Source organism: Panthera pardus, unplaced genomic scaffold (genome assembly GCF_024362965.1).
Source record: "Panthera pardus isolate Hobbes unplaced genomic scaffold, ASM2436296v1 HiC_scaffold_2, whole genome shotgun sequence".
NCBI classification, from domain to species: domain Eukaryota; kingdom Metazoa; phylum Chordata; class Mammalia; order Carnivora; family Felidae; genus Panthera; species Panthera pardus.
Genome location: NW_026526765.1, coordinates 39,842,274 through 39,868,406, shown reverse-complemented (window position 1 = coordinate 39,868,406; position 26,133 = coordinate 39,842,274). Strand labels below are relative to the sequence as shown.

At 36.9% G+C, this 26,133-nt stretch overlaps 1 protein-coding gene across 2 annotated transcripts in view; it reads right to left on the bottom strand.

Moving 5' to 3' along the window:
• Positions 1 to 26,133, bottom strand: part of NDUFS4 (NADH:ubiquinone oxidoreductase subunit S4) — a 112,634-nt gene that overhangs the window by 21,600 nt on the left and 64,901 nt on the right. For both annotated transcript variants that reach the window (XM_019464331.2, XM_019464332.2), the window contains exon 3: positions 13,848 to 14,020. In XM_019464331.2, coding sequence (XP_019319876.1) covers positions 13,848 to 14,020 — 173 coding nt within the window. The remainder of the gene's footprint in view (positions 1 to 13,847; positions 14,021 to 26,133) is intronic.

The window sequence follows — 26,133 nt, the reverse complement described above, 5'->3', positions numbered from 1 at the left end:
TACCTTGTTTCAAACAGTCTCTTTAAAACTTAACTCTTTGAATGTCATCTTTTCCTGTGTTAAACTGAGATTTTCTAACATGTATTGTCAAATTAAAAAATTTGTAACTGCAGGGGTGCCTGGGTGGCTCAGTCGGTTAAGCGTTTGACTTTGGCTCAGGTCATGATCTCATGCTTCATGGGTTTGAGGCCCCTCTTGGGCTCTGTGCTGACAGCTCAGAGCCTGGAGTCTGCATCATATTTTATGCCTCCTTCTCTCTCTGTCCTTCCCCACTTGCACTCTCTCTCTCTCTCTCTCAAATATAAATAAAACATTAAAAAAAATTAGTAACTGCAAAGACATTCAGCAATTTTTTTACTCCTTAATAAAATCATTTATTCAACTCTTCAAAAAAGAGTAGAAATGAATTAAAAAAAAAAACAAAAGAATTCTCAAACTCAAACTGACCTTATAAATTTATTACCAAGAAAATTACTGGTGAGTGCAACTGTAAGTACTACTATCATTACTCCCCCCCCCCCCCCAATAGATGGCAACAACACCCACTCTTCTAATGAACCTTCTATCATTATGGGCAATAAGCATATGGCCACATGACAAAATAAAGCTCCAAGAATTGACATCTAATTGAGTTCCTCAATCTAAGAAAGGGTAATATTTACAAATCTACACAGACTCTTCACAAGCTGCCATACATATAACTTCAGAAATATCAGTTTTATTAGTACATTTATAAAAAGGCAGAACACTGTTTGCTACAAATGTTTATTATGAATCTCTCAATGGTGAATATAGCATTCCGTGAAACATCGTGTAGAAATGTGGAACGGGCACCTGGGTAGCTCAGCCGTTTGAGCATCTGACTCTTGATCTTGGCTCAGATCATGGTTTCTTGGTTCGTGGGATCGAGACTCACATTGTGCTCTGGAAGCATAGAGCCTGCTTGGGATTCTCTCTTTCTCCCTCCCTCCCTCTTCCCCTCTTATGTGCATGCCCAATGTCTCTCTCTCTAAAAATAAATAAATATACTTTAAAAATATGGAAGTAAAAAATAAGATTTAGGAAGTAATATGGATAGTGGGAAGGTATGAGATATACACTGAAGAGAATATATGGGAAGGAGCCCTCAATGAAATGAAGATTCACAAATTGCTGCTGAAGTTGCAGTCATCCACTATGGTTACTGTTCTGGGGCTCCTTATGAGATCCTATGATATGTATTCTTACCATACCACTTCCCCCACCTTGTAAGCAAAAGAACTTCATGTTAGTGAGCTGTATTAGCACCAATAATGAATAATAATATTATATCGATCCCTCCTCTTCAAAGCACATATGATTTCTCAGTTGATAGTTTAGAGAAACTATACTGAGAACAAAAGGGTCAACAAAGGGTGCCTGGGTAGCTTAGTCAGTTAAGCGTCTGACTCTAATTTCAGCTCAGGTCATGATCTCATGGTTTGTGAGTTTGAGCCCCATGACAGGCTCTACACTGACAGTGCAGAGCCTGCTTGAGATTCTTCCCCGCTCACTCTCTCACAAGATAAACTTTTAAAAAATAGAATTGTCCTGGGGTGTGTGGGTGGCTCAGTCAGTTGAGCACCTGACTTTGGCTTAAGTCATGATCTCACTGCTGGGGGGTTTGAGCCCCCCACATTGGGCTCTGTGCTGACAACTCAGAGCCTAGAGCCTGCTTCAGATTCTCTTGTCTCCTTCTCTCTGCCTCTCTCTCTCTCTCTCTCAAATAAACATTAAAAAAAAAAAATCCTCTATTAAAAATAAATGGTCAACATAAATATGATCCAGTAATTTGGTGAGTGTTGTCATTCATGTCAGCTTAGCTGAGAACAGGAAACAAAAAAAACTGTAGGAAAAACTCAGGAGCCAGGAGCTCTCCTTTCTGCAAAGGTGGTACAGCTTTTATTCTTCTGCTCACTTTATTTATGAAGAATTACACACATAGGTTAACAGTAACAACTTGTATCAGTTTCCATCCTTTTCCGTCTCTGTCTCCTATGTTGTGCAATTCTTCTCTAAGTATGTTGCCACCACCAGTCACACCACCAGTCACCCTTTCTCCTTCCTCAAACTTCCTATTCTTTCCTAACTAATTTTTCTGCCTCCTTTCCTGACTCCAATCTACCCTTCATCTTGTTGCCAAATTTGCCTAAAGTTCAACTCTCAAACTCATCGTCCAACTTTAAAACTTAAGATAGTTCCCACTGTCTACCAAATTAATTTCAAAATCTCCTACACTTTGGCATTCAAGCCCTTCTACAATATGATCAAAACCCACACTTTCCAGTCTTCTTTTTAATTATTTCCCTTGAAAGTAACAAACTGTTCAAACAGATTGCTAAGTGTTCCTCTGAAGGCAACCTATACGTTCCCACCAGCTGAATCTGTTCCTTCCACTAGAAATACAGAGGGAGACCAGAACACATCAGCATATCAAAGTCCACCCCAACCATCTCTCACGGTCTTCAATGAATACCAATCTTTTACATGAAGTCTTTTACAGTTTACCCTCCTCCATCTATAAATAATCTTTTTAATCTTTACCAAATATAATCTGTACTTCTATATTTATTTTATTTTTTGAGACAGAAAGAGGGAAAGAGAATCCCAAGCAGGCTTGAATGCGGGCTTGAACCCACAAATTGTGAGAGCATGACCTGAGCTGAATTCGGATGCTTAACTGACTGAGCCACTCAGGCGCCCCTGTACTTCTATTTTTAAACTTTATTTGCTCAATTCCCAATTACTGAGGTTCCAATTTGGATAATGGCAGATTTACCTGTCATTAAAATCAGACTTACCTGCCTAACAATTACATAATTATAAACTATGGACAAAACAAAATGAAAAACCAACTGTTTGAAGGGAACAGAGTGACCAAAAGCAGGAAAGAAAATGAAGAATTGAACCTTGGAAAGAAGGGAAACACAATGGTTTAGATAAGTTGATACTGTTTTTTCCTTAAAGGTACTCTCTGGTCTAGATAGCTAGGACCATCAAGAAGTCAAGCAGAAAGCCACAGTCTTATTAGCACAAGGAATCTGGAGAGAGTGTTTAGGATTGCCAGAGCTGCTGGCAAGTTAGGGGAAGAAACAGTAAAAAGGAGGAATCTGAAGAGGAGGGAAATTCTGAACTGCACACAAATGGGCAAGACTCTCAACAACTGAGAAGGCTGAAACAACTAAGCAGAGGTTTCAACTGCTGTTTACTTGCTACAGGGAAGACTAAGTCTGGAGTCCCACAGACTTAGAAGGACTTGGTAAGTACTTCGTACTTTCCAACAAAACCTCAAAAGAGCCATGCCTTTTTATTTTCTAACACTGTGTTCTAGGGCTAAGACCAGAGTAAAATTGAAACATACCCACCCTAACAAAGCAAAACATATATCCTCCATAAATTCAAGGTAATCTATCAGTCACTGCACTGTCTGCTAAAACAAAACTTCTCTCATAACCAGTGTCATTAACTGAATAGGCATAAGGATAGAGAATTAAAGAATGATACTGAATAGAAATTCATTTATCAGGGGTCAATCAGCATATTAATATGAAGTCAAAGGTTCACCAAGAGATATGTATAAGAATCTTCATTTTAAGTATTATAATAACCCCCAATTGAAAACTGTTATAAAAGATAGCAGGCCCAAAATGGAGTCATTTGTGTTTAGCAAATCAAAACTTCATACCTAATTGCAATTTCAGTCTCTCTCAAGAATGTAATCTTAAAATAGTCAATCTGGAATAACAATCAGAGAGATGAGGAAATCTGCTGTTTCCTTATCCTTGCCTCCTATATTTTGCACAGCATTTTGAAGCTTCTTTGTATTTGCTAGATGGAATGCTGCTGGATTCATGAATAACTGAATAAAAGCCAATTTGATCTTTAAATTTACTCAGTTGAATTTTGTTTTTAACAGATTTGGTGGCAGCTATGGGATATGAAGCAAACTTCTGGTGGCATTTAGGGACAATGAGAAACAGGGGCGGTACCCACGAATCCTTTTGAATTCTTGGTCTTTTTCACTTTTTTTTTTTTTTTTTTTTTTTTTGAGATAGAGAGAGGGTGGAAGTGAGTAAGGGGCAGAGAGAGAGAAGCACAGCTCACCCCAAGTGGGGCTCAAGCTCACCCAATGTGGGACTTGAACTCATGAACTGTGAGATCATGACCTGAGCCCAAATCAGATGCTTAACGACTGAGCCACTCAGGCACCCTTTTTTCCACCATTTCTAAGAGTCATAGGTAAGTTCCTGATTCTGATCTCTGCTCTCTTTGCGTCAAGCTCCAAATCTAATTGGCTTACCAGTAAGTTCCATGGGAGCTGCTGGTAGTTCAGGCCACAATTCTGGTTTAACTGTCTGAAACCCCAGGGTCCTTAATTCTGTCCCAAGACCTATGGGGGAACTGTTAATGGCAGTTGCAGTTTCCCACTGATGTGGAGCCTCCAGTCCCCATTTGTTGGTGTCTGCTAGTTCAATCCTTTCCCCAGTCCAAGGTTTCATGATAGAAATTACTGGCGGTGCACACAGTACTATCTCTTGGTTATTGCCAATATAGTAAGGTATACATGTTTGATTGTCTTGTTTTGTGTAAAGGTTAATGTTAATAGGGATGATGGAAGCCAAAAAGCTGCAAAAATTGGTGGGAACATGTTAGGCACTTAAAAGCTGTTAGAGCAATCACCACCTAACTCAGAGATCCCCATGTTAGTATAAGTCGGCTACAGAATGGATTAGATTGACACTAAGTCACTGTCAACCTCAAGAACATTTCTGTGCAATGAGGTATACTGCAAAACACCATAAAACCCCCAATGCAGCAGCACATCCCTTACAAGTATAAGTATCCCTTTCAGTTTGGTTCTGAGAGACCCAAAGGCTTAGCTAGAATAACAACAAAAGGGAAAGGATCCTTAAATTCTAAAAAGTTAAGCATGCCACCTTCTGACACACCTGCATATTTTGTCTCAGAAGCTATAAATATCTACAAGATTGTCAAAATGTTATTAGAGACAACCTAGAATTAATTACAATGGCCATTATGCGGAACGTTCCAATTAGATGAGATCATTCATTTAAGAAATGTACTTGAAAACAAGGGTTCCTAAACTGAACAAACAGAATGAGTTATCTATTTTAATTGGTATTCAGAAGCTTCCAAAACGCATCAAGATTCCAAAAATGCTTCATTAAAAAAATGAAGCAAAAGACTAATGAAAAATTAGACACAAGAGGTACTTAAAAAAAAAAAAAAAAGACAATAAAACTCCTACTGCTCGCCTCAAATCTTCCTTTCCCTGAGTACTCAACACTCTACTAAATCCTGTATCTGAACTGCCTTTCCACTCTGAAGAGACTATTAAAAGGTTATCTTTTACAATAAAAACACCTGAGGTTGTGGGGTGACTCTCTTTCACTCCTTGGTCAAAGACTAAATTAAAACCATAGTTAAAAGAATTTCCTAAACCCAAGGATGATCCCCAAAAGTTTTCTGAAGAAGTTATTAGAGCCAGGTTACCAGATCTTGTCCTCTTGTGCACATGTTGGTGGGACCTGGTAAAGCCCAAAAATGGATGCAGGAAGCAAGATGGTATAACCCCAAGGATGATATCCAAGATCCTTAACCTTCAATCTGGTCCCCTCCTGGACTAGAAAAGGTTCACAGAACAGCAACCAATCTTTAAAAGCCATTCCTAGTGTCCCCCTCCTTCAAACATGTATATTTATCTATTATTTGTATATTATTCAAACATGCAAACAAAACAAAGACAAAGCTGTTGCAGACTTTAAGTCCACTTGGAAGCTTTCTTCCTACAGCATTCTGGGGCTCCAGAATAAGAATAAGGTCACCCAACTTGCTCTAGCTGCTCTATTTGTCAGTGGAGTATCTCCTGAGATTAGTGAATTGATAAGCACAAAACAGGATGGAGACAATTGACTGACTGAACCTGTGACCATAGCTGAGCACTTTGAAGGAACTTTGAAACAAGACCACAAACAAAAGTCTGCCAAGATACTGGCCATAGAGATATAATAACTCCAAGGCCAGGCACCTAAAATAACACCTGGGTCCCCCACATCACACCCCCCCCCCCACTAGGGGTCCACAATCAAACCATGGCCCAAGTGTTGATGTTTCATTTGTAATCAAACAGGACAATGGAAAAAATGTGTCTTCAAAATCTATGAAGATTTACAGGTCCTATGTAAATCTGTGAACATCAACTCAGTGAAGTAGATGTCTCCTCCAGAAAAGTAAGAAGTTTTAGCCATCTGAACAAGTAACCTTAACCTATACCATCTACCAGAAAAACAACTTAGATCCAACTTCTTTTATAACTAATGAGTTGTGTATTACTGTACCTGATTGATGGCCGTAATTTATTTTTCTTCGAAGTTTATTTATTTGAGAGAGAGAGGTAAACAGAGAATCCCAAGCAGGTGCCATGCTCAGTGCAGAGACAGACACAGAGCTAAATCTCAGGAACTGTAAGATCATGAGCTGAGATGAAATCAAGAGTCGGATGCTTGACTGACTGAGCCACCCAGGTACCCCCGTGCAAGTAATTTTAAAATAGAAGTTAGAAGTTCTACATTTACATCTGTCTGTATGTCTATGTGTCAAAATATATGTGTTACAGATAGGTGGGTTTTTTTAAATCTCTTAATGGTATTGGTAAAATTAATTTGTAAAAGAGTTGTATTTAATTGGCTTGAAGAAAATTAAGCACCTCTATAAATTAAGGCATTCCTAAAATTCTCAGCTATACAATAGAAACTCAAATGCTTTTCAGACTCATGTGATCTGTGAAAATATTCAGTATCAAAGCCAATTTAAGTTTGTTGGCTTAATTAAAATAGGCATGTCTTTAGAATTATCAATAGTGAATACAATGCAGACATATAACTTTTATTAACTTGGGTTTACTAGTCCACATTCACATTATCTGTTACAAAACTTATCAGCAAGAAAAATAACTTGGGATGATGAAATTTCAGAAGTGATCTAAACAAAATTTTTAAGAACGAGTGAATTACAGAGATGTAAGCAGGATAAAGATTTTTAGATGAGATTTTTTAAGTTTCCCAAATCTTTTTGGTAACCCGAAACCTTAAAGTTTTGCTAAGTTAAATGATGGAGAATCATTACATATCTAGATCATTTGCAAATAAGATAAAATACTGAAACATTTAATTACTGAATATAGGTTTATCTACTTTACCTTCCTTTTATAGAGGAACTCAAGGTATTTGGATGTATTAGTAAACATGTTTTGTGCCTGAGAAATTTACTATGAGAAAACATGTGTTCCCAGATATAACAAAATTATGTCTGCCAATCTACAGAATGCTAGTGTAAGAGACAGTTCATAACCATTTGTTTACTTCCTTATTTTCATTAAAAATTAAGAGTTTTAGGGGTACCTGGCTGGCTCAGTCAGTAGAGAATTCAACTCTTGATCTCAGAGTCATGAGTTCAAGTCCCACATTGGACATGGAGCCTACATAATTTTTTTAAAGGTTTTTAGGGTTAAAAATTCTAACATATGTAATTAAAGCCACTAAGGTTTGTGGAAGAAAAAGAATCTTTGGACACGAGTATTAGGCATGGTCAAGACTGGCTAAGATTAGAATAAATTTAAGTGAACAAGTAAGCTAGTAAGAAATTAGAATGTGGTTTTTCTCTGTTAAAAGGACAAAATTTTCTTGGACTGTTGGTCTGCTTTTGATAAGAGATAGTAAAAAAAATTATTATTCCTTTACCGTTTTGACTAATCTGCCTAGAAATCAAAGATTTTGTCTTGTCAAAATAATTTCCTGTGTTTCATGTTGTTTTTGTTTATCACACCTTTAGTTACTTAAATTTAATTACTTCCCTATTTAAAAAGTTAAGCTTATTGTTTTACAATAATTTAACTTTTTTTTAAAGTAGGCTCCATGCCGCAACATGGGGCATGAACCCTGAGATCAAGAGTCACGTTCTACCAACTGAGCCAGTCAGGTGCCCCCTAATTTAACGTTTTGTATTTGCTCTCAGAGTCTTTAATTGTCCCTATGGTTAACTGGATAACTAAGTATTATTTCACACTAACCTACGATCCAACTTGACCAAGTGTTTTTTAACCTTTGATATTTTTTATCAACTTTCCAAAATTCAAACTCCAAATGAAGTATTTTTGACCTTGAACTAACTTTAGGATTTTTCTAGAGGGTCCCAAAAAATTGCAAAAGATTTGTATTCTCTTCTTATAAAAAGGGAGATGTTAAACTAGTTAGGCTTATTTGATATGTTAACTGACAGGAGAAGCCATGTCAGATAAAATAATATTAAGCCTTCTTTATGTAATTTATATAGGTATGTACTATAAGTTTTCTAAAATTTCTAGAAATCTGATGTCCTGGTGTAATGTTATCATTCATAATTCTACTTCTCTTAAAATGTTGTGTAGCACAATAACCAAATTTCCTTGTCAATTCCATTTACAGAGATACGTTGTTTTACTCTGATGCTTCAGTGTTCCTAAGAAAGTGCTACCATTTTCAAGGAGATTCATGGAAAGGATTTTGACAAGTACGGGTTTCTTTTTTTAAAGATTTTTATCTTTTTAAGTAATTTCTATACCCAATGTGGGGCTCAAACTTACAACCCTGGGATCCAGAATCGTATGCTGTACCAACTGAGCCAGCCAGGCGCCCTGACAAGTACAGGTTTCTCATAACTAAGATCATAAAACTAAACTGGGTAGGAATTTCCAGAACTATTAGAAAAAAATGGATTCAAGAATTAATAACATGGTGGGTGCTGGCTGGCTCAGTCAGAGCATGCAACCCCTTGATCTTGGGGTTGTGAATTTGAGCTCCACATTGGGTGTAGAGCCTACTTAAAAAAAAATAAAGGATTAGTAACATGGCACTGAGTGGACTGATAAAAATTATAATTTATAGAACTTCTTATCTGAAATACTGCTGGTTCTTTAATGTTTTGTTTTTCCAGACTTTGCAAACTTTTTCTCTTAAGCTATTAATGATTTACAACAATTTGGTTAAGTATACCTTTGTAAACAAAGATGAAACTCTGAAATATTCTTTTCATAGCAATATAGCTAGTTATTTACACAACTTCAATAAAAGTCCTTGGGGCACCTAGGTGGTTCAATATGTTAAACGTCAGATTTTGGCTCAGGTCATGATCTCACAGTTTGTGAGTATGAGCCCCACACTGGGCTCTGTGCTGTCAGCATGGAGCCTGCTTTGGATACTCTGTCTCCCCACCTCTCTGTCCCTCCCTGGCTTTCTCTCAAAAATAAACACTATAAAAAATTTTTAAAAATCTGTTCTCCTTATAACAAGACACAATTGGAAACACTGGCTATATCACCAAGGCCTTTTTTAAAATTTTAATGTGTATTTATGATTTTGAAAGAGAGAGAGACAGATATGAGCGGGGGAGGGAAGAGAGAGAGAGGGAGACACAGAATCCAAAGCAGGCTCCAGACTCTGAGCTTTCAGCTCAGAGCCCGACACAGGACTTGAACTCACAAACTGCAAGATCATGACCTGAGCCGGTCGGATGCTTAACTGACTGAGCTACCCAGGCTCCCCTACCAAGGCTTTGATAGGAATGATTTTGCAGGTAAAATCTGATGGCCAGTCCCTTGGAAGCTTTTCACAGTTCGAGATTCCTTATGAAAAGTTTCAGCAAAGCAGTGTTCAAAAAAAGCTCATATGGTAAGTCACTATTCTCACTGCACTTATGTAAACAATCAGGCCAAGTTTACTGCCGATTAGTTTTACTGTGTTTATCTTTGGTTTTTAAAAAAATGGAATTAATTGTAGAGCATAAGATAATGTTTGTACCTTTTTAAATGCTGGATCCTAGCCCTATGAACTATTTTTGAGGTTTTGTTGTATTCCTATAAACTAGACTGGATCCTAAATTTTTCTAGTTTCATCAATTATCTGACTACAACTCTCCAAATTAATATTTTCCATTTTCCCTCACACTTGGAATCACTGAGAACAAAGACTGCCTTTGAATCTCCTCAGAAAGGGCTCTACTCGTTCCTCCTCACCACCTAGATGGAGCCGAACTTCAAGGACTAGAATCTCAGGCACATATTTCACAGCTGAAAAAGGCTTTGCCTAATATCTAATAATGTGCAAAAGCTGGAAACCTTCAAATCAGATTGAAGAAGAGAAGTAGGTGACAATGATGTAGATTACTTCCTCCCAAGATCCCAGATCAATACTTCATACGTTAGCTAAAATCCTCTCTTCTTGTCACAAAAACTCTGGTCTATATATTAGAGAGCCCTTGGTCCATTTCCCTGTCTTTAGTTAATAACCTCAAAACTTGGGGAACTTTGCATCTAGGTTCTCTATAAAGAAAGGAATACCGGGGTGCCTGGGTGGCTCAGTCGTTTGAGCATCCAACTTTGGCTCAGGTCATGATCTCGCGGTCTGTGAGTTCGAGTCCCGCATCGGGCTCTGTGCTGACAGCTCAGAGCCTGGAGCCTGCTTCAGATTCTGTCTCTCTCTCTCTCTGCCCCTCCCCCACTCATGCTCTGTCTCTTTGTCAAAAATAAATGTTAAAAAAATAAAAGAAAAAGAAAAAGAAAAAGAAAGGAATACAAGGAAAGGGTAACCAGAATAAAACTGCCTGTGTAGTCTACAGGCCATTAAAATATAACTGGCTTCCATGGCTGTCACTTTCCAGTCTGGAGCCACAGATTAAAATGAGAATTACTGGGAGGCATTCAGGATTCACTTCCTTTGGCAGGCAGGGCTCTAATTCCCTGGTCAATACCACCTGCTGTGGATTACTTCTGGGGAAGCTGAAACTAGTTACATAAGATCACCTAGAAAGCCACTTGGCATAAAACGGTTGACTCTTTCCATGGAGTCTTTGACTGAATTGATTTTGATTGGTTTGCATCTTGGAGACCATGGTTCTAAAGTCCCATCCAAACACTGGGAATTGTCTTGTTTATTATAATCATACTAATCTTTCCTGGCATGATGTATTCTCTCAAAGACTTTAAATGCATGTTCCTATCCTCTACCCAACAAGCAAATGATCTTCCTAAGACTGAAAGGAACCAAAAGGGGGCACCTGGGTGGCTCAGTCAGTTAAGTGTCCAACTTCGGCTCAGGTCATGATCTCATGTTCCATGAGTTTGAGCCCCACATCGAGCTCTGTGCTGACAGCTCAGAGCCTAAAGCCTGCTTCAGATTCTGTGTCTCCCTCTCTCTCTGCCCATCCCCGGCTCATGTTCTTACTCTTAAAAATAAATAAACATAAAATAAATTAAAAACAAAAACCAAAAAAACAAAAAGAATAACCAACTTAAAAAAAATTAAGAACCGGGGGCACCTGGGAGGCTCAGCTGGTTGAGCATCCGACTTCAGCTCAGGTCAAGACCTCATGGTTCATGAGTTCAAGCCCCGCATTGGGCTCTGCGTTGACAGTGCAGAGCCTGCTTGGGATTCTCTCTCTGTCTCTCTTTCTCCCCCTACCCCGCTTGCTCTCTCTCTGTCTCTCTCAAAATAAATCAACTTAAAAAAATTAAAAAAAAAAAATTAAGAACCTGAAGCTGTGGTCTGTCACAGACACTAAGACCTGTGAATACCACCCAAAGGATTAACAAAAGCTGTGAGAGGGGCACCTGGGTGTTTCAGTCAGTTAAGCATCAGACTCTTGATTTCAGCTCAGGTGATGATCTCTTGGTTTGTGAGATCGAGCCCCAAGTCAGACTCTGAACTAACAGTGTGGAGCCTGCTTGGGATTCTCTCTCTGCCTCTATGCCCCTCCCTGGCTCCTGCTCTCTCTTTCTCTCAAAATAAATAAACATTTAAAAAAAGAAAAAGCTGGGAGAACTTCAAAGTGGTAGCTGGGAGTGATGCTAATGCCTTTAATTTTGATGTTATCTCTCAGTTATGCTGAGAGTCTGATTTAATTTTTTAAAAAATCAAAATAGGCTCAAAATGGAGTCATTTGCACTAAGCCTCACATCAACAAAGCAAGACTGCATACCTAACTGTAATTTCAACCTCTCCCAGAAATGTAACCTTAAACTAGTCAATTCTAGAATTTCCCCATCAGCAATAGTGAGGTAATCCACCCAATAGACCAGACCCCCTTCTGTCCGCAGAGAAGAGGTAATCCATACTTTCCCTATCTCTGACCATTCTGCCAATTAAAGCCTCCCATTTTGGGGGTGCCTGGATGGCTCAGTTGGTAGACTATGTGACTCCTGATCTCAGGGTTTTGAGTTCAAGTCCCACGCTGGATGCAGCGAGATTACTTAAAAATAAAATCTTAAGAAAAAAAAAAAAAAGTCTTCCATTTTGTATAGTTCTTTAGAGTTCCTTTCTATTAGCTAGATGGGATGCTACCTGATTCATATATCACTGAATAAAGCCTATTTGATCTTTAAATTTATTAATAAAACTACACAAATACCATTAATAAATAGTGCAATGGATGAATCTTGCAAATAGAGGAAAACATTAAAATCTCATGTGACTTAAAGAGTAATCACAGCATTTAAAACACTGAGTACAGACACCTAAAAAACTACCTATATATCATCATGTCAAATAAAATATAATTGTATTTAAACTGCACATGGCAGACATTTTTAACAAAAACTCCCCCAGGTACATTGTAAGAAAAGATGTTAAATATCAGACTTTTTTACAGTTAGACATAATTTAAACTGATAACCACCTTCAACTAAAGACTGGACACATAAAATGCTCTAGGAGTCTCAATAAGATTGACAATTTTCTAGCTTATCTGGCTGTTTTCTCTAGTAGCAGCAACAAACAGCAGCTTTTATTCAATTAGAGGCAGTCCTGCCATTTAACATTTGAGTTTTATTCCACCACAGAGATTTAGGTTACTGACTTCATTGGTGCCACTGAATTTACAACCACTTTATTCCAATGCACTATAAATTTGTTAATCACAAAATCTCAGGAACCTGCAAGTTTCCCTCAAAATAGCTAATTTCTTTTTTTTTCATTAATGCTTATTTTTGAGAGAGAGACAGAGCATGAGCAGGGAAGGGGCAGAGACAGAGGGAGACACAGAATCTTAAGCAGGCTCCAGGCTCTGAACTGTCAGCACAGAGCCCGACATGGGCTCCAACTCATGAACTGTGAAATCATGACCTGAGCCAAAATTACACTCTTAACCGACTGAGCCACCCAGGCGCCCCTAATTTCTTTCTTTTTTTAAAAAAAAATCTATTTATTTATTTTGAGAGAGAGCATGTGCAAGTGGTGGAGGGAATGAAACAGAATCCCAAGCAGGCTCTGCACTGTTAGCACAGAACCTGACTAGGGGTCTAAGCTCACTAACCATGAAATCATGAACTGAGATGAAACCAGGAGTCAGACGCTTAACCGACTGAGCCACCCAAGCACCCCATAATATCTAATTTCTAAACTCACTCTTCTCCTTACAAACAACAACAAAAAATAATTTATACGTAAACAAAAGTGTCACTAAATTATTAACACTATTCACACAGTGTGTCTTAAACAGCTTGGGGCCATGCTAACAATGCTTAGCGTCAGCCATTTTTATCCAGTAAATAGTTCTCTGAAAAGACTGTTTCTATGATTTTAGTGCTGGGCCACCCTTACATGACCATTAAATACATATTCATGTAAATACAATATATAGGTCTATCACTTAACATTATACCTACACAAATGGTCTCAAAAAGTATTGTCAACATATTGGATTTACAATTTAACACATTTACAAGGAAAACCCACACAGAAAAAGCAGAAACAATATTCAAATTAAACCAAAGTACTCACGTTGATGCCCAACCCATCAAAGGATTTTCCCATCGCTCCCTGGTATCAAACTCCATCTTCCATTTCTTTGTGTTGTTTACTCCAGACTGCATGTTATTGCGAGCAGGAACAAAGATCCTGACTTTTCTAGTTTTGATATGCTCTACTGGAACGCCAGTTAAAGTAGTGATATCCTACAGAAAAAGAAGCAAACACATTTCTAACAGCTCACATATACTCTGATGTACTTTTGCTGCTTTTTATGTTCATGCAATTCTATTCAGACTTATAAACGGGGGTTTTTAGCTTTCTGACTTCACTACTCTGCTTTTACCATATAAACTGCTATTTTGATATCTGGAAAAGGTATACTGGGAGGAGTGTTAAGGTACAGTGGGAAAGGGTTCATGAAAAAAAAAATTAGGTCCCTTTTGTCCAATAAAGCATTGATAATTTCTGAAGAGTTTGCTGGTAGAAGAGCCTATAGACTCTTATTTCATGAGCAGGTGTAACTAGTAAGCAGAGAAAGAATGTGAATGGATATTAAAATTAGGGGGAGGGGCATTTCAGTGGCTCAATTAGTTAGGCATCCGACCTCAGACCTCAGCTCAAGTCAAGATCTCAGTTTGGTTTGTGAGTTCAAGCCCTGCATCTGGCTTGCTGCTGTCAGCACAGAAACCGCTTCAGATCCTCTGTCCTCTTCTCTCTCTGTGCCTCCCACACACGTGTGCTCTCTCTCAAAATATATATATTTTTTAAAAAGTAAGGGCATATAAAAAGTTACTTTTAAATAGGAAAAAAATCTATTATCAGTGGTTTCTGTGTCAAACTGCTTACAAGAAGTCATTTCCTTCAGGGGAAGGCCTAAACCTTTTGTTAAATAAAATCAATTATAAACTTTAATTAGCATTTTGATTTATCTCCTTTTAGTGAAATCTACTGAAAAGAACCCACACCAAATTTATTCTGCAAAGGTAAGCCATAAAAGTTACACAGTTTTTGTAGAAATGTGATATGAAAACAATGGTAACTTTCTTGATTCTCTTTTTTTTTTTTAATAATTTTAACAAATGCTCAAAGTGATAAATGTCTGTAATTTTGATGCCCCAGATTAGACATATTTATCAAACACAGTAGCAGTCTGGACACAAAATAATAAAGTAATTCAGAGTTTAAGTCTCCTTTCAGTAATGGTAGAATATTTGATCAAAGTAAGATCATATCAGGGTTAATCATATTCTTAAAAATGAAGCATTTTAAAACCATGGTTCACTTACTAAATTTTTAAAAACTGGTTAAAAACAACAGAGTTAACATTAAAAAAATCACCAAACTTGTGAAAACTAGAAAATTTTGTGAATTTCTATTTCATTGTAACATATCCCCTAAAGAAGACTAATGTTAATTTATAGTTCCACTCTAAACAATGCTATGGACCAAATAATTACTGTCAACACTTAGTGCGGCAACATATACTGGGAAAATACTAAGCGCATTTCTGACTTCACTAGTCTTCCTACTCACAGATTAAGAAAACACTGTTTAAAGTTACTTTAGCTGGCAACCAATCTTCTGCTTAACACAATACCTTTCCACCTGCACCAATAAGTAGGTGTGGTTACTTTGTCACAGCTTGTCTGTTTGGAGAAACTATCAAAATAATCCATATAAATATTTACACAAATACACACTTCTAGTATGTGCCTACATTTAAAAAGTTTCTTAAATAAAATAAATGCAATTGGTTCATAATTTCTAAATGTATGAATGTAAGTTTTAATTGGTAATTTTTAATCGTCAAGTTCAATTTCAAAGAAATTTCATGTTTTATGACATTTGTTCACTTTCTGAAGCATATTTCTCTACTCAAGAGCTTAAAAGAGACTCCTGGGAAGTCCTCAATGCTTATTTCTTTTGAATTCACTATAACACTTGTAATCTGTCATATTATTATTTAATATTACATATCTTTATATTAAAGTCCTATTTCCTCAGCTAGAGCTTAAGTGGTATATAAATAAACAATATAAGTGTGTTACAAAATTACAGGGCGAGGCACCATTTCCAAATTCCACAGCAAACCCTCCATAAAAGTTCATAAAAAATAGAACTATAAGTTAGCTACTCTTTGCGACTTACAGGAAAGGAGACATTAAACACTTATAATACCATTTAGCTCAGGAAGATGAGATTATAGGGAACAGATTTACTTTTTCTTTACCTTCTACATTGTGATGTATATATATGACAAAGTAATAGAAAATAAAACTTTTTAAAAAAAGAAACAGCATTTCTTGATTTGTACTATTAAAATAGAAGGGGACAGAATGATTTTTTAGGATGGAAAATCTCTTTAAGTGGCTAAAATGTTACGGAGCTCTTTCTATTTTGAACAACTACCAGTGCTTCCATAGCTTCTCCAAGTATGACATTTTTTTAATTGATCTCATCCCCCAATTTAAAGTTGGCATTGGCACAAAAAAGTTTCTGAATTTTGAAGCCCAAGTTGTTCTGACAAAGTCCCTGCTCTTGCCTGCAGAAGACATGTAAGGTGCCGCAGCAGAGTTGAGCTGCTGCCAAAGACCGAGAATGAAAAGGCTTGGCATCTCTCACATACTTGACACCTAAAGGGCACAGAAGCTCTAAAATTCCTAGTCCCTGTAGGCACACTCTCAGTCTAGACAAACTGATTTCTCACACTTTTAAAATGCATTACGACACTATTGTTATCATTTCATCCACACGGCTTCAGCTAGTGACAGAAGAACCTGTCCTTTAAGCCACATTTCAATGGGCTAAAAGCTCCCACTCCAAGATTCCATTAAAACAATGTAATACTTGAAAAGAACTATGAAGCACTATGTTGAAATCTTTACTTGTGTCTTGAATTCTTTGCTCTCCCTCAAAATAAATAAATAAAACATCTGCAAACTAAACTACATTGAACTAAAGACATTATGTCTAGATTTCTATTTCTGTATTGCAATATTGGATCACCGGTGGTTTTCTAAAAAGAAAACCCTACTTATCCAAACACTTTGCTGATGTCAATATTGCCTTTAATAGATTTCTCGTTTTATTGGCAAAATACGTATTTATAAATAACAATTCATAATTTTCTATGACTACAAAAAAGCTACATCACATTGGATGAGAAGCCTTCAAGTTTTTACCTAAAGAAACTCAACACTCACTAGCTAATAATTATGTATACATTCTCATAACTCAAGTTATCCTTTAGATAATATACACTAATTTTCTGAGTTTTAAAACTTTTAATTTTTAAACAGTTGAGTCAAGCATAAAACCTGTATTCCAATTATTAAATAATGTTACTATCTTAATAAAATTTCACAAACACCCATCATATGTACCATAATGCGATCTTAAGAAACGTGACTAATGATTCATAGACCGAAGGGCATTCAGATAAATATTTGCTCCTGAAAAGATGCACCTCACAATTCCAAAGTTCCTCTCTTTCAGCACCATCTCCTCCACAGTCTTAAATTCTGGAAGAGCTTACAGCTGACCTTCTATCTCACAAGTCTACTTAAACGGAAGAGGAATTTAAAAAATCATTAAGGAAGTATATGCCAGTAGATGTAAATGAACTTTATTCTTTCAAATACCAATTTCCATTATAAAATATTTGTTTTCCATATAAAAACTGTATGATTCGGTTATCAACTGTCCCCATTTATGTTGTGTGAATTCAACTTTTTTTTTTTTTTTTTTTTTAACAAAGGAAGCAGGGAACAAGCAATGGGAAGTTGGTGTCAAAATGCAGAAAAACCTCCCAGCAAGCTTCTTGCAACCACCCAGGATTTAGAGTCTTGCTGGTCGCTCTCTTTTCAATACCAGAATTTCACACATTTCAATGACTATTATGACTTCAAAGAATCAAATTTTCATCATTGTCCGTCATCTGCCGGTTGATTTGTATAAAGGAGTTCTTCTGCATGCACTCCAAACAAAAGCCTCCTTACTTTTGTGGTTATATATCAAGTTTAAAAGTTTTGTTTGTGACAGTTGTGTCTTTGGTAAATTAGGGTAACACTGAAGGAGTGCAGCTGCTCTGCAGGAACCTCCTTTCTGGCACCATTTCACTTAAATAAAAACTGAATAATTAGCTTCTGCCTTTATTAAACCACAAAAATGCCACTGGCCTTAGTAATTACTTCCAGTTGCCCCACCCACTTAACCTTAATAGTTTACACTTGTCATAAAGAGAAATAAATGAAAAAGGTTTTCACCACTTTGGTGAATTTTTGACAGATCTCCCAGCACATCCAGAAGAGCCAAAATTTTAACCAGGTTTCTGGGTAATAAGGTCAATAAATTGCATGTATGGATCAATGTTGAAAAGTTTTAATAGAGCACATGCTGGAACATTAAGTACAAATACTGCTTATAGAAACTTGTTCTACTGCAAGCTTTTAGTTACCAATTATGTATTTAAATTTATTCTAGGGCTAAAACTGATCTAAATTTGAAGACTGCATTTATATTCTACTTCTACCATGAAAGATGTTAAAAAAAAATCTGTAATAAAAACTTCCTTTCAAGTACCCTACAGATACTTTGCACAAGAAACTCACTAAGTGGTCTCATAAATAATGAAGGATAGTTTACAAAATAAATTTTATAGTTTGAACAATATAAAGAGTTGACAGCATAACTATAGGTATTTACTTATCATGGAAGAACTTTAAGCACTTCTAAAAAGTCAGTGGTCATCAAAATTCAGATACAAATAAAAACTGTAAAAATACATTAGAGGTGTGCTAGTAGAACTGACTTTTGTTTGTCTGTTAAAGCAACACATTGATGTGGGAATCCAACCAGGTAATGAAACAAGTATTGGAATGCAACATTACATTCTGTATACTGGGCAAGGCTATCACGGAACCAAAAGTTCAGTTTTAAATAAAATGCTAAGATAGAAACAGTGACACGCAAATGACTCTGAAAATCATGTAGCACGTAATCAAACTAAGAATTACACATGAGTATCAATCCCTAACTATTTTCATTACTCCTAGCTCTTTGTGAACAGGAGCAATGGTTAAAAGCAAAGGGCTGAGTCAAACTGGGTTAGAAGAATACCAAATCACAACTTTGGGCAAATAAACTTCTTTTCATTCACCATCTATAAAATTAACTAAATGAAGTAAAATGAGGACTAAATATAAAGTGCTTACCTTAGACAATAAAAAGAATATATCTCATTTACTCAACGTATTTTTTGGCACCTACTATGTATTAGTTACTAGACATAATGCTCAAAACAGTACAGACATCATCTCTATTCTCATAAAATGTAATATTGAACTTTTTAAAAAGAACGGAGTGAATAAGTAATGGGAAGCTGGTGTTAAGATACAGAAAATCTCCCATCTTCCTTGAAAAACGAGTTAGTAATCAAAATACAACAAAGGGTTTTGTAATTAGAGTCCATAAGCTGCTTCAAGTTTGGAGGAGAGAAAAATGTAGCTTTTTAAAAACAAGGGCTGAATGTCCCATTTGTTGTACACATCAAAAACACTGAGTAAAATATGTTAAATGGGTTGTGTTAAGTATGAAAACACATACTGGTAAGCCTACGACATTTATGAAACTGAAAGAATAAGATATAATTTACTTTATTTCAACTCAAACTGAAAGATCCTATTATGGCAAGTTATCCATGCCAGAGGCTGCAGGGGATATAAAGACAAAATTTTATTCCTAAATAAGTTTACAATTTGTGCACCCATGGTAGGGGTGATGCGTGGCAGAAATAACTAAATAATCACAATGGAAAATACAATATTGGTTAAGACAAAGCAAGTAGGATTCAGATAAATCTGGAGGAACCCAAGGACCACCATTTGCTACCTATGCAGTACTGACGAGTTGCTTAAACTCTATGTTCATTTCCTCCTTTAAAAACTGTATCACTGGGGCGCCTGGGTGGCTCAGTCAGTTAAGCAGCCGACTTCGGCTCAGGTCATGATCTCACGGTCCGTGAGTTCGAGCCCCGCGTCGGGCTCTGCGCTGACAGCTCAGAGCCTGGAGCCTGTTTCGGATTCTGTGTCTCCCTCTCTCTGACCCTCCCCCGTTCATGCTCTGTCTCTCTCTGTCTCAAAAATAAATAAACGTTAAAAAAAAAGAAGTTTAAATTGTTAAAAAATAAATAAATAAATAAATAAATAAATAAATAAATAAATAAATAAAAACTGTATCACAGAAGCTATGTAATAGCACTGTTTGGAAGGATTAAATAAAAAAAATTTAATCAAATTTTAAAGGTGAAAGAGTATCAGAAAATATCTGACCAAAGAGGGACAGAGAAGATGATTCCTTCAGGATACTTAAGATTTTAACGATACTGGTAAACACTTAATAATATTAAAGAGAAATTTATAAAAATATATCCATATGCTTAACACCCTAGCAACCGTTTTCTTAACTGTTTTACCTACCAATAAATATCCATATACAATTCCACTTTACATAGTTATAATAATACAGTTATTTTGCATTGATTCTTTTGACCTAGTTTTCATACTTGTTTTAATCCTTATTAGTAGTCTATTTAAAAAAAATTAATGCTTATTTATTTTTGAGAGACAGGCAGAGTGTAAGCGGGGGAGGGACAGAGCGAGACGGAGACAGAATCCAAAGCAGGCTTCAGGCTCTGAGCTGTCAGCACAGAGCTCAATGCAGAGCTCGAACTCAAAAGCTGTGAGATCATGACCTGAGCCGAAGTCAGATGCCCAACCAACTGAGCCACCCAGGTGCCCCATAATCCTCATTAATAGTCTATTAAGTTAATATGTCACAATGTCTTAGCCAATTCTGTCAATGAGCCCTCTTACTAAACTACAGACGCCAATGGTTAAAACCAGAAGTAGACAAGACTGCTTAACTCACACTCTAACTAAAACGTATTGTGCTTATTTCTTACTGCACTTTCTTGAGGCATTGACGAAGACATTTTGCAATGACTGAACATTCCAACTGCCAGACCAGAAAGGCTCGAATAGTAAATGAGTGTCTAGAAGACCATACCCTACACATCCCCTTCTCAGACCATGATCATGGGCTAAACACATACTGAATTCCACCTGTGATCATGAGCTCTCTGCTTGCTTTCTTTCATGGACCACCCCCCACCACAAACTTTCCCTATAAAACTCCAGGTATCCATCTTGCCAGCAGAGAGGTAGGTTGTTAAGGCTTGAACCTGCCACCTCCAATGGCTGCTGGCCCCTGAAATTTCTCCCTTTCTTTTTTCCAAACCCTTATCTCTTGAGTTATTGGCTTCTCTTGCAACAAGTTTGTTCAGCAACAGTGTTGGCAAATGCAGCCAGGAGCTATGGTTCCAATTTGTCCAGCCCCCTCAGGAATCTCCTGGGATGGAGCAGTTGGCTGAGGCAGTGCACCAGGACTCACCCATTCATTTCCTGAGCTAGTGGCCATGATAGATCGATCAGCAATCTTTCATTATTGAAAAATCACACTGTCTTGTTATTATTGCTTTTCCAGTATACTGCAATGAAAATCCCTGTAACTTAATTCCTTTAACCACAACTGAGGGTAGAACTGATAAAGTCAAAGGTTATAAGAATGTTCATGGTCTGTAATATGTCATCAAATTGCTTTCCAAAACTGTGGTCAAATTTTGTATTGCCACCAAAAGGGAAGCCAACTTCCATTTATCCTCTCAAGGCACAGGTATATATTAATTGGCTTGGATTTATTTAGTGTGCGTTCTTCCATGCAAAACTACAGAAGATGAGTTTGGTTTTTGACTTGTAAAAATATACCAAAAATTTAACAAATTTTCCTCAAAAATGACCTAAATGATGTTATATTACTTTATAAGAGCAGCTACCAAAAGAAACCGCCATGAAAAGGTTAACACTCATCTAAAATCTAATTAACTGCCCAAAATATAACTCTGAAACATCACACAATCTCTTTGTAATTGTAGGGGCCCAGGGTAGGCCACACCAATATGGGTCAATTTGGCATGGACATCATTTTGAACTAAAAGCAATCAAAACCCAGCACATTCAGGAAAAGCTCTTTACCTCTCCCTCAACTGCCTATTTGTACTAGAAAGAGAGCTACTAACATAGATTCCTCTTTACCTAAGAAATTTATCTATATAATAAGGCAACTCTTGTTTTTTTAAACATCTCTTCTTACCTTCCTGCTAACAGTCTTTCTCCCCTTTGTATCCTCAGATTCCCACCCTCTCCTTAGCTCAAAGAGGCATCATGTTGCTCAACTGTCTTTGGAACTCCATGGCTATGTGAACTGCCAAATGTACACCATGAAATGTTATTGTCTCCTGTTAATCTGTCTCATGTCAACTTGGTTCTTGGTCCATCCAGAGCGACCTTGAAGGGCAAAATAAATTGTTCCTTCTCAACACAATGGTGTGCAGATAGCAAATATTTTCAGATTTGTACTGTATATAGTTAATTTTGTAGTACATGATTTAACATATGGCATAGCCAAATCAAGTCTACTAATCAGCTATTTTATGAGAGAATAGTACAATTTTTAAAAAATGCTAAAACTTTCCCCCCCTCAAATCAGGAAAATTCATTGGGAGACTTCATTTTTATACAAGGAAACACACGAAACAATCTTTGGTTTCTATTAATTTTGAAACAACTGAAAGTTACTAAAAAAAAACAAAAAAAAACATGCCTCACAAATTAAATGATCAATATTGTGTCAGTGAAAACCAACATGCTTCTCTGAGTCATTTTGAAAGTTACTAAGCTAATAATTTTAAGAAGAAAGCTATAATAATAATGATCAACTTTGTAACAGTTAAGGCGACTTTTTTTTTTTCTTTTTAATCCAATGCTCCAGAAGTTTTGGGATTTTTAAATCACTAAGTCATGTAGTTATCAGGTATGTAGGAGCTTTTTCAGAAGGCGAAATAAAAGGACAAAAAAGTGTGGCCACAGAGCACTTGGAATAGTCTGAAAAGATCCAATTTTTTAATCAAACAGTCCTCCTCATACCCTGGTAATAAATTAAAAGGCTGACATACACACAACATACATTAAGAACTATGAAAACAAAAGCCATAGCAGCAAAGAACCAAATATCAAATAATTGTTGAAAAAATATCAAAGCAAAGGAACAGAAGGTAAATTAACTTCTTAAAATCAAGAAATAGTTTAAGCAATAAATGAAATTAATTAAATCTGCAAAGGAGGCTGGAAGTAATAAAAAATAACAGATCCAAAGGTAAATCGTTTTTTTTTTAAGATTTTTTAAAGATTTATTTATTTTTGAGAGAGAGAATGCAAACGGAGAAGGGGCAGGGTTGGGGCGAGTGACAGAAGATCTGAAGCAGGCTCTGCGTTGACAGCAGTGGCAAGCTCGATGAGGGACTCCAACTCACTAGCCACGAGATCACGACCTGAGCTGCAGTCGGACACTTAACCAACTGAGCCACCCAGGAGCCCCTAAATGCTTCTGTTTAACAAAGCAATATTCAAGAGGCAAAGATGTGAAGATCAAACCAGACTGTGAGGAGGCACATTAAGATGTGTAAGACAATTCCTTGTTAATTTAGAATAAAAGTGAAATTACCCAACAGAAGTCTCCTTTCTGACTCAGGAATTGACAGTCAGTTAGCTGAAAGTTCTAGTGATGACAGGGGACCACCTAAGTAAGTAAATATACACACAGATGTGCATGCATGTGCACACATATACATTCACACCTTATACACTGTATTTTAACTTAAAAAGCATACATGTACACTCTTCTAATAATCTGATAATAGGGCCAGTATTTTTTCTTTGAGTATGGGTCCAATGATTAGAATTCTAAGTGTCGTTTCTTTGACAAGTTACCAGGAAAATAAGTTAATTTATTAGTTTGGGGTTTTTTTTGTGAAGTTAGAATGCAAAGACATTTGTGAAACAATCAGAGTCCAAAATCTGTCTAGAATTTTATGATTTCCTTTTTACATTATAATCTTTTGTAATTGTTTCACCTCCACCTAATTTGACAGAATTCATTAAAAATTCACCATCATCCGGGTGCCTGGGTGGCTCAGTCGTTAAGCATCGGACTTCTGCTCAGGTCATGATCTCACAGTTCATGAGTTTGAGCCCCACATCAGGCTCTGTGCTGACAGCTCAGAGTCTGGAGGCTGCTTCAGATTCTGTGTCTCCCTCTCTCTCTGCCCCACCCCTGCTTACGCCGTGTCTCTGTCTCCCAAAAATGAATAAACGTTTAAAAAAAACTTTTTTTAAAAGAAATTCACCATTATCGTCTTTTCTTTTTTTTAAATGTTTATTTATTTTTTGAGAGAGAGAGAGTGTGTGAACAAGTGGGCAGGGGCAGACAGAGAGGGAGATAGAGAATCCCAAGCAGACTCCGTGCATTCAGCACAGAGCCCGATGTACGGCTCAAACTCATGAACCGTGAAATCATGACCTGAGCCAAAATCAAGAAATCAAGAGCCAGATGTTTAACCAACTGAGCCAGCCACACAGGTGCCCCTCCATTATATTGCCTTTTCAAAGTATTCAACAGAACTGTCACAGAAAGAACTCCTTGTCCCCTATATAGCAATCAGATCATAGTATTCAATTAAATTATATAATCACAATTTCAAGGAAAACTAGCATAGAAACTTATGGAAACAAACACAACTGGGTCTTGGTAAGCATGACTCAATTACTGTGAGCTGAAGTCTGGCTGTATACTAAAATGAAACCTAAATTCAGCCATAGTATGTAGTGTGTTGGGGTGTCATTAAACATGTTCTATGTTCTACAGAAAGAATTGAGAGAATCAGTACCTGAACAAACTGTTAAAGGTAGTTTAAAAAAAAGTACAGATTCATTAACAAAGCCATTATTGTAAAAGAATCATCACAATGTAGTATGTAAATAGACTTTCACTGCCATCCATGATGGAATTAAGTGTTACCAGACTACTGCCCTTGACATATAAAACTGGGAAAGTTACTTTAAGCACTATTTTCAGATACTGGACAACTGGATGGTAGGCAGAATCACAGTGTAATCCCTGGAAGGAGAATTCATGATGTAGTCCTTAACTATCTCAGCTTTATGCCTGGAAGCACACTGCAGACCATGGTGAAGCCTAAGCACAACACAGTAGTTAGTATCAGAGCAGAGAAAGTAGGATTTAGGAGCTTAGGGTTGCTGAGGTAACAAACCTTTTTGAGGCAGAGTTCTGAAAAGGAGCAATTACCCAAGATAAATAAAAGGCATCCAAATTCTAAATAAAGTAAAATTATCTCTGTTCATAGATATATAGCACTCCATACACACTCACAAAACCTGTTAGAGCTAATGAACAAGTTCAGCAAAGTACCAAGATAAACACACACACACACACACACACACACACACACACACACACACACACACAGAAACCCAGTTGTGTGTTTTTTTTAACTTTTTTTTTTTTTTTTAACGTTTAGTTATTTTTAAGAGAAAGCACAAGCAAGGAAGGGGAGGTGGTGGGGGGGGGTGGTCAGAGGATCTGAAGCAGGCTCTGTGCTACAGCAGAGAGGCCAATGTGGGACTCAAAACTCACTAACCACAAGATCAAGACTTGAACAGAAGTCGGATGTTTAACCAACTGACACACCCATGTGCTCCCCAGTTTTGTTTCTCAATGCTAGCAATAAAGAATATGAAAAGAAAATTAAGAAAACAATTCCAATTACAGTAGTATTAAAAAGAATAAAATACCTAGGAATAAACTTAACCAAGAAGGTGAAAGACATGTACACTGAAAACTACAAAACACTGTTTAAAGAAATTAGAGAACACAAAAATAAATGGAAAGACATTTCGTGTTCATGGACTGGCATGTCTTAATATTGTTCAGATGACAACATTACCCAATCAACCTACAGATTTAATGCAAACTCTATCAAAATCTCAGTTATGTTTTCTGCAGAAACAAAAATTCATCACAAAATTCATATGGAATTTTGGCCTCAAAACAAATCTTGAAAAAGAAGAACAAAGAGGACTCAAATATCTTGATTTCAAAACTTATGTAAAGCTGTAGCATTTCAAATAGTGTGGTACTGGTATAAGGACAGATACAGGCCAATGAAATAGAACAGACAGCCCCAAAATAAACTCTTGCATATATAGTCAACTGATTTTCAACAAGAGGCCAAGACTGGTATACTTCAATTAATAGTGAAGGGAGAATGTCAGGCAGAAAGGCGAGTTCAGGTACCTTCCAGAGTATGAGACCCAGAGCCCCTCTCCAACTCCATGCAGGCCTT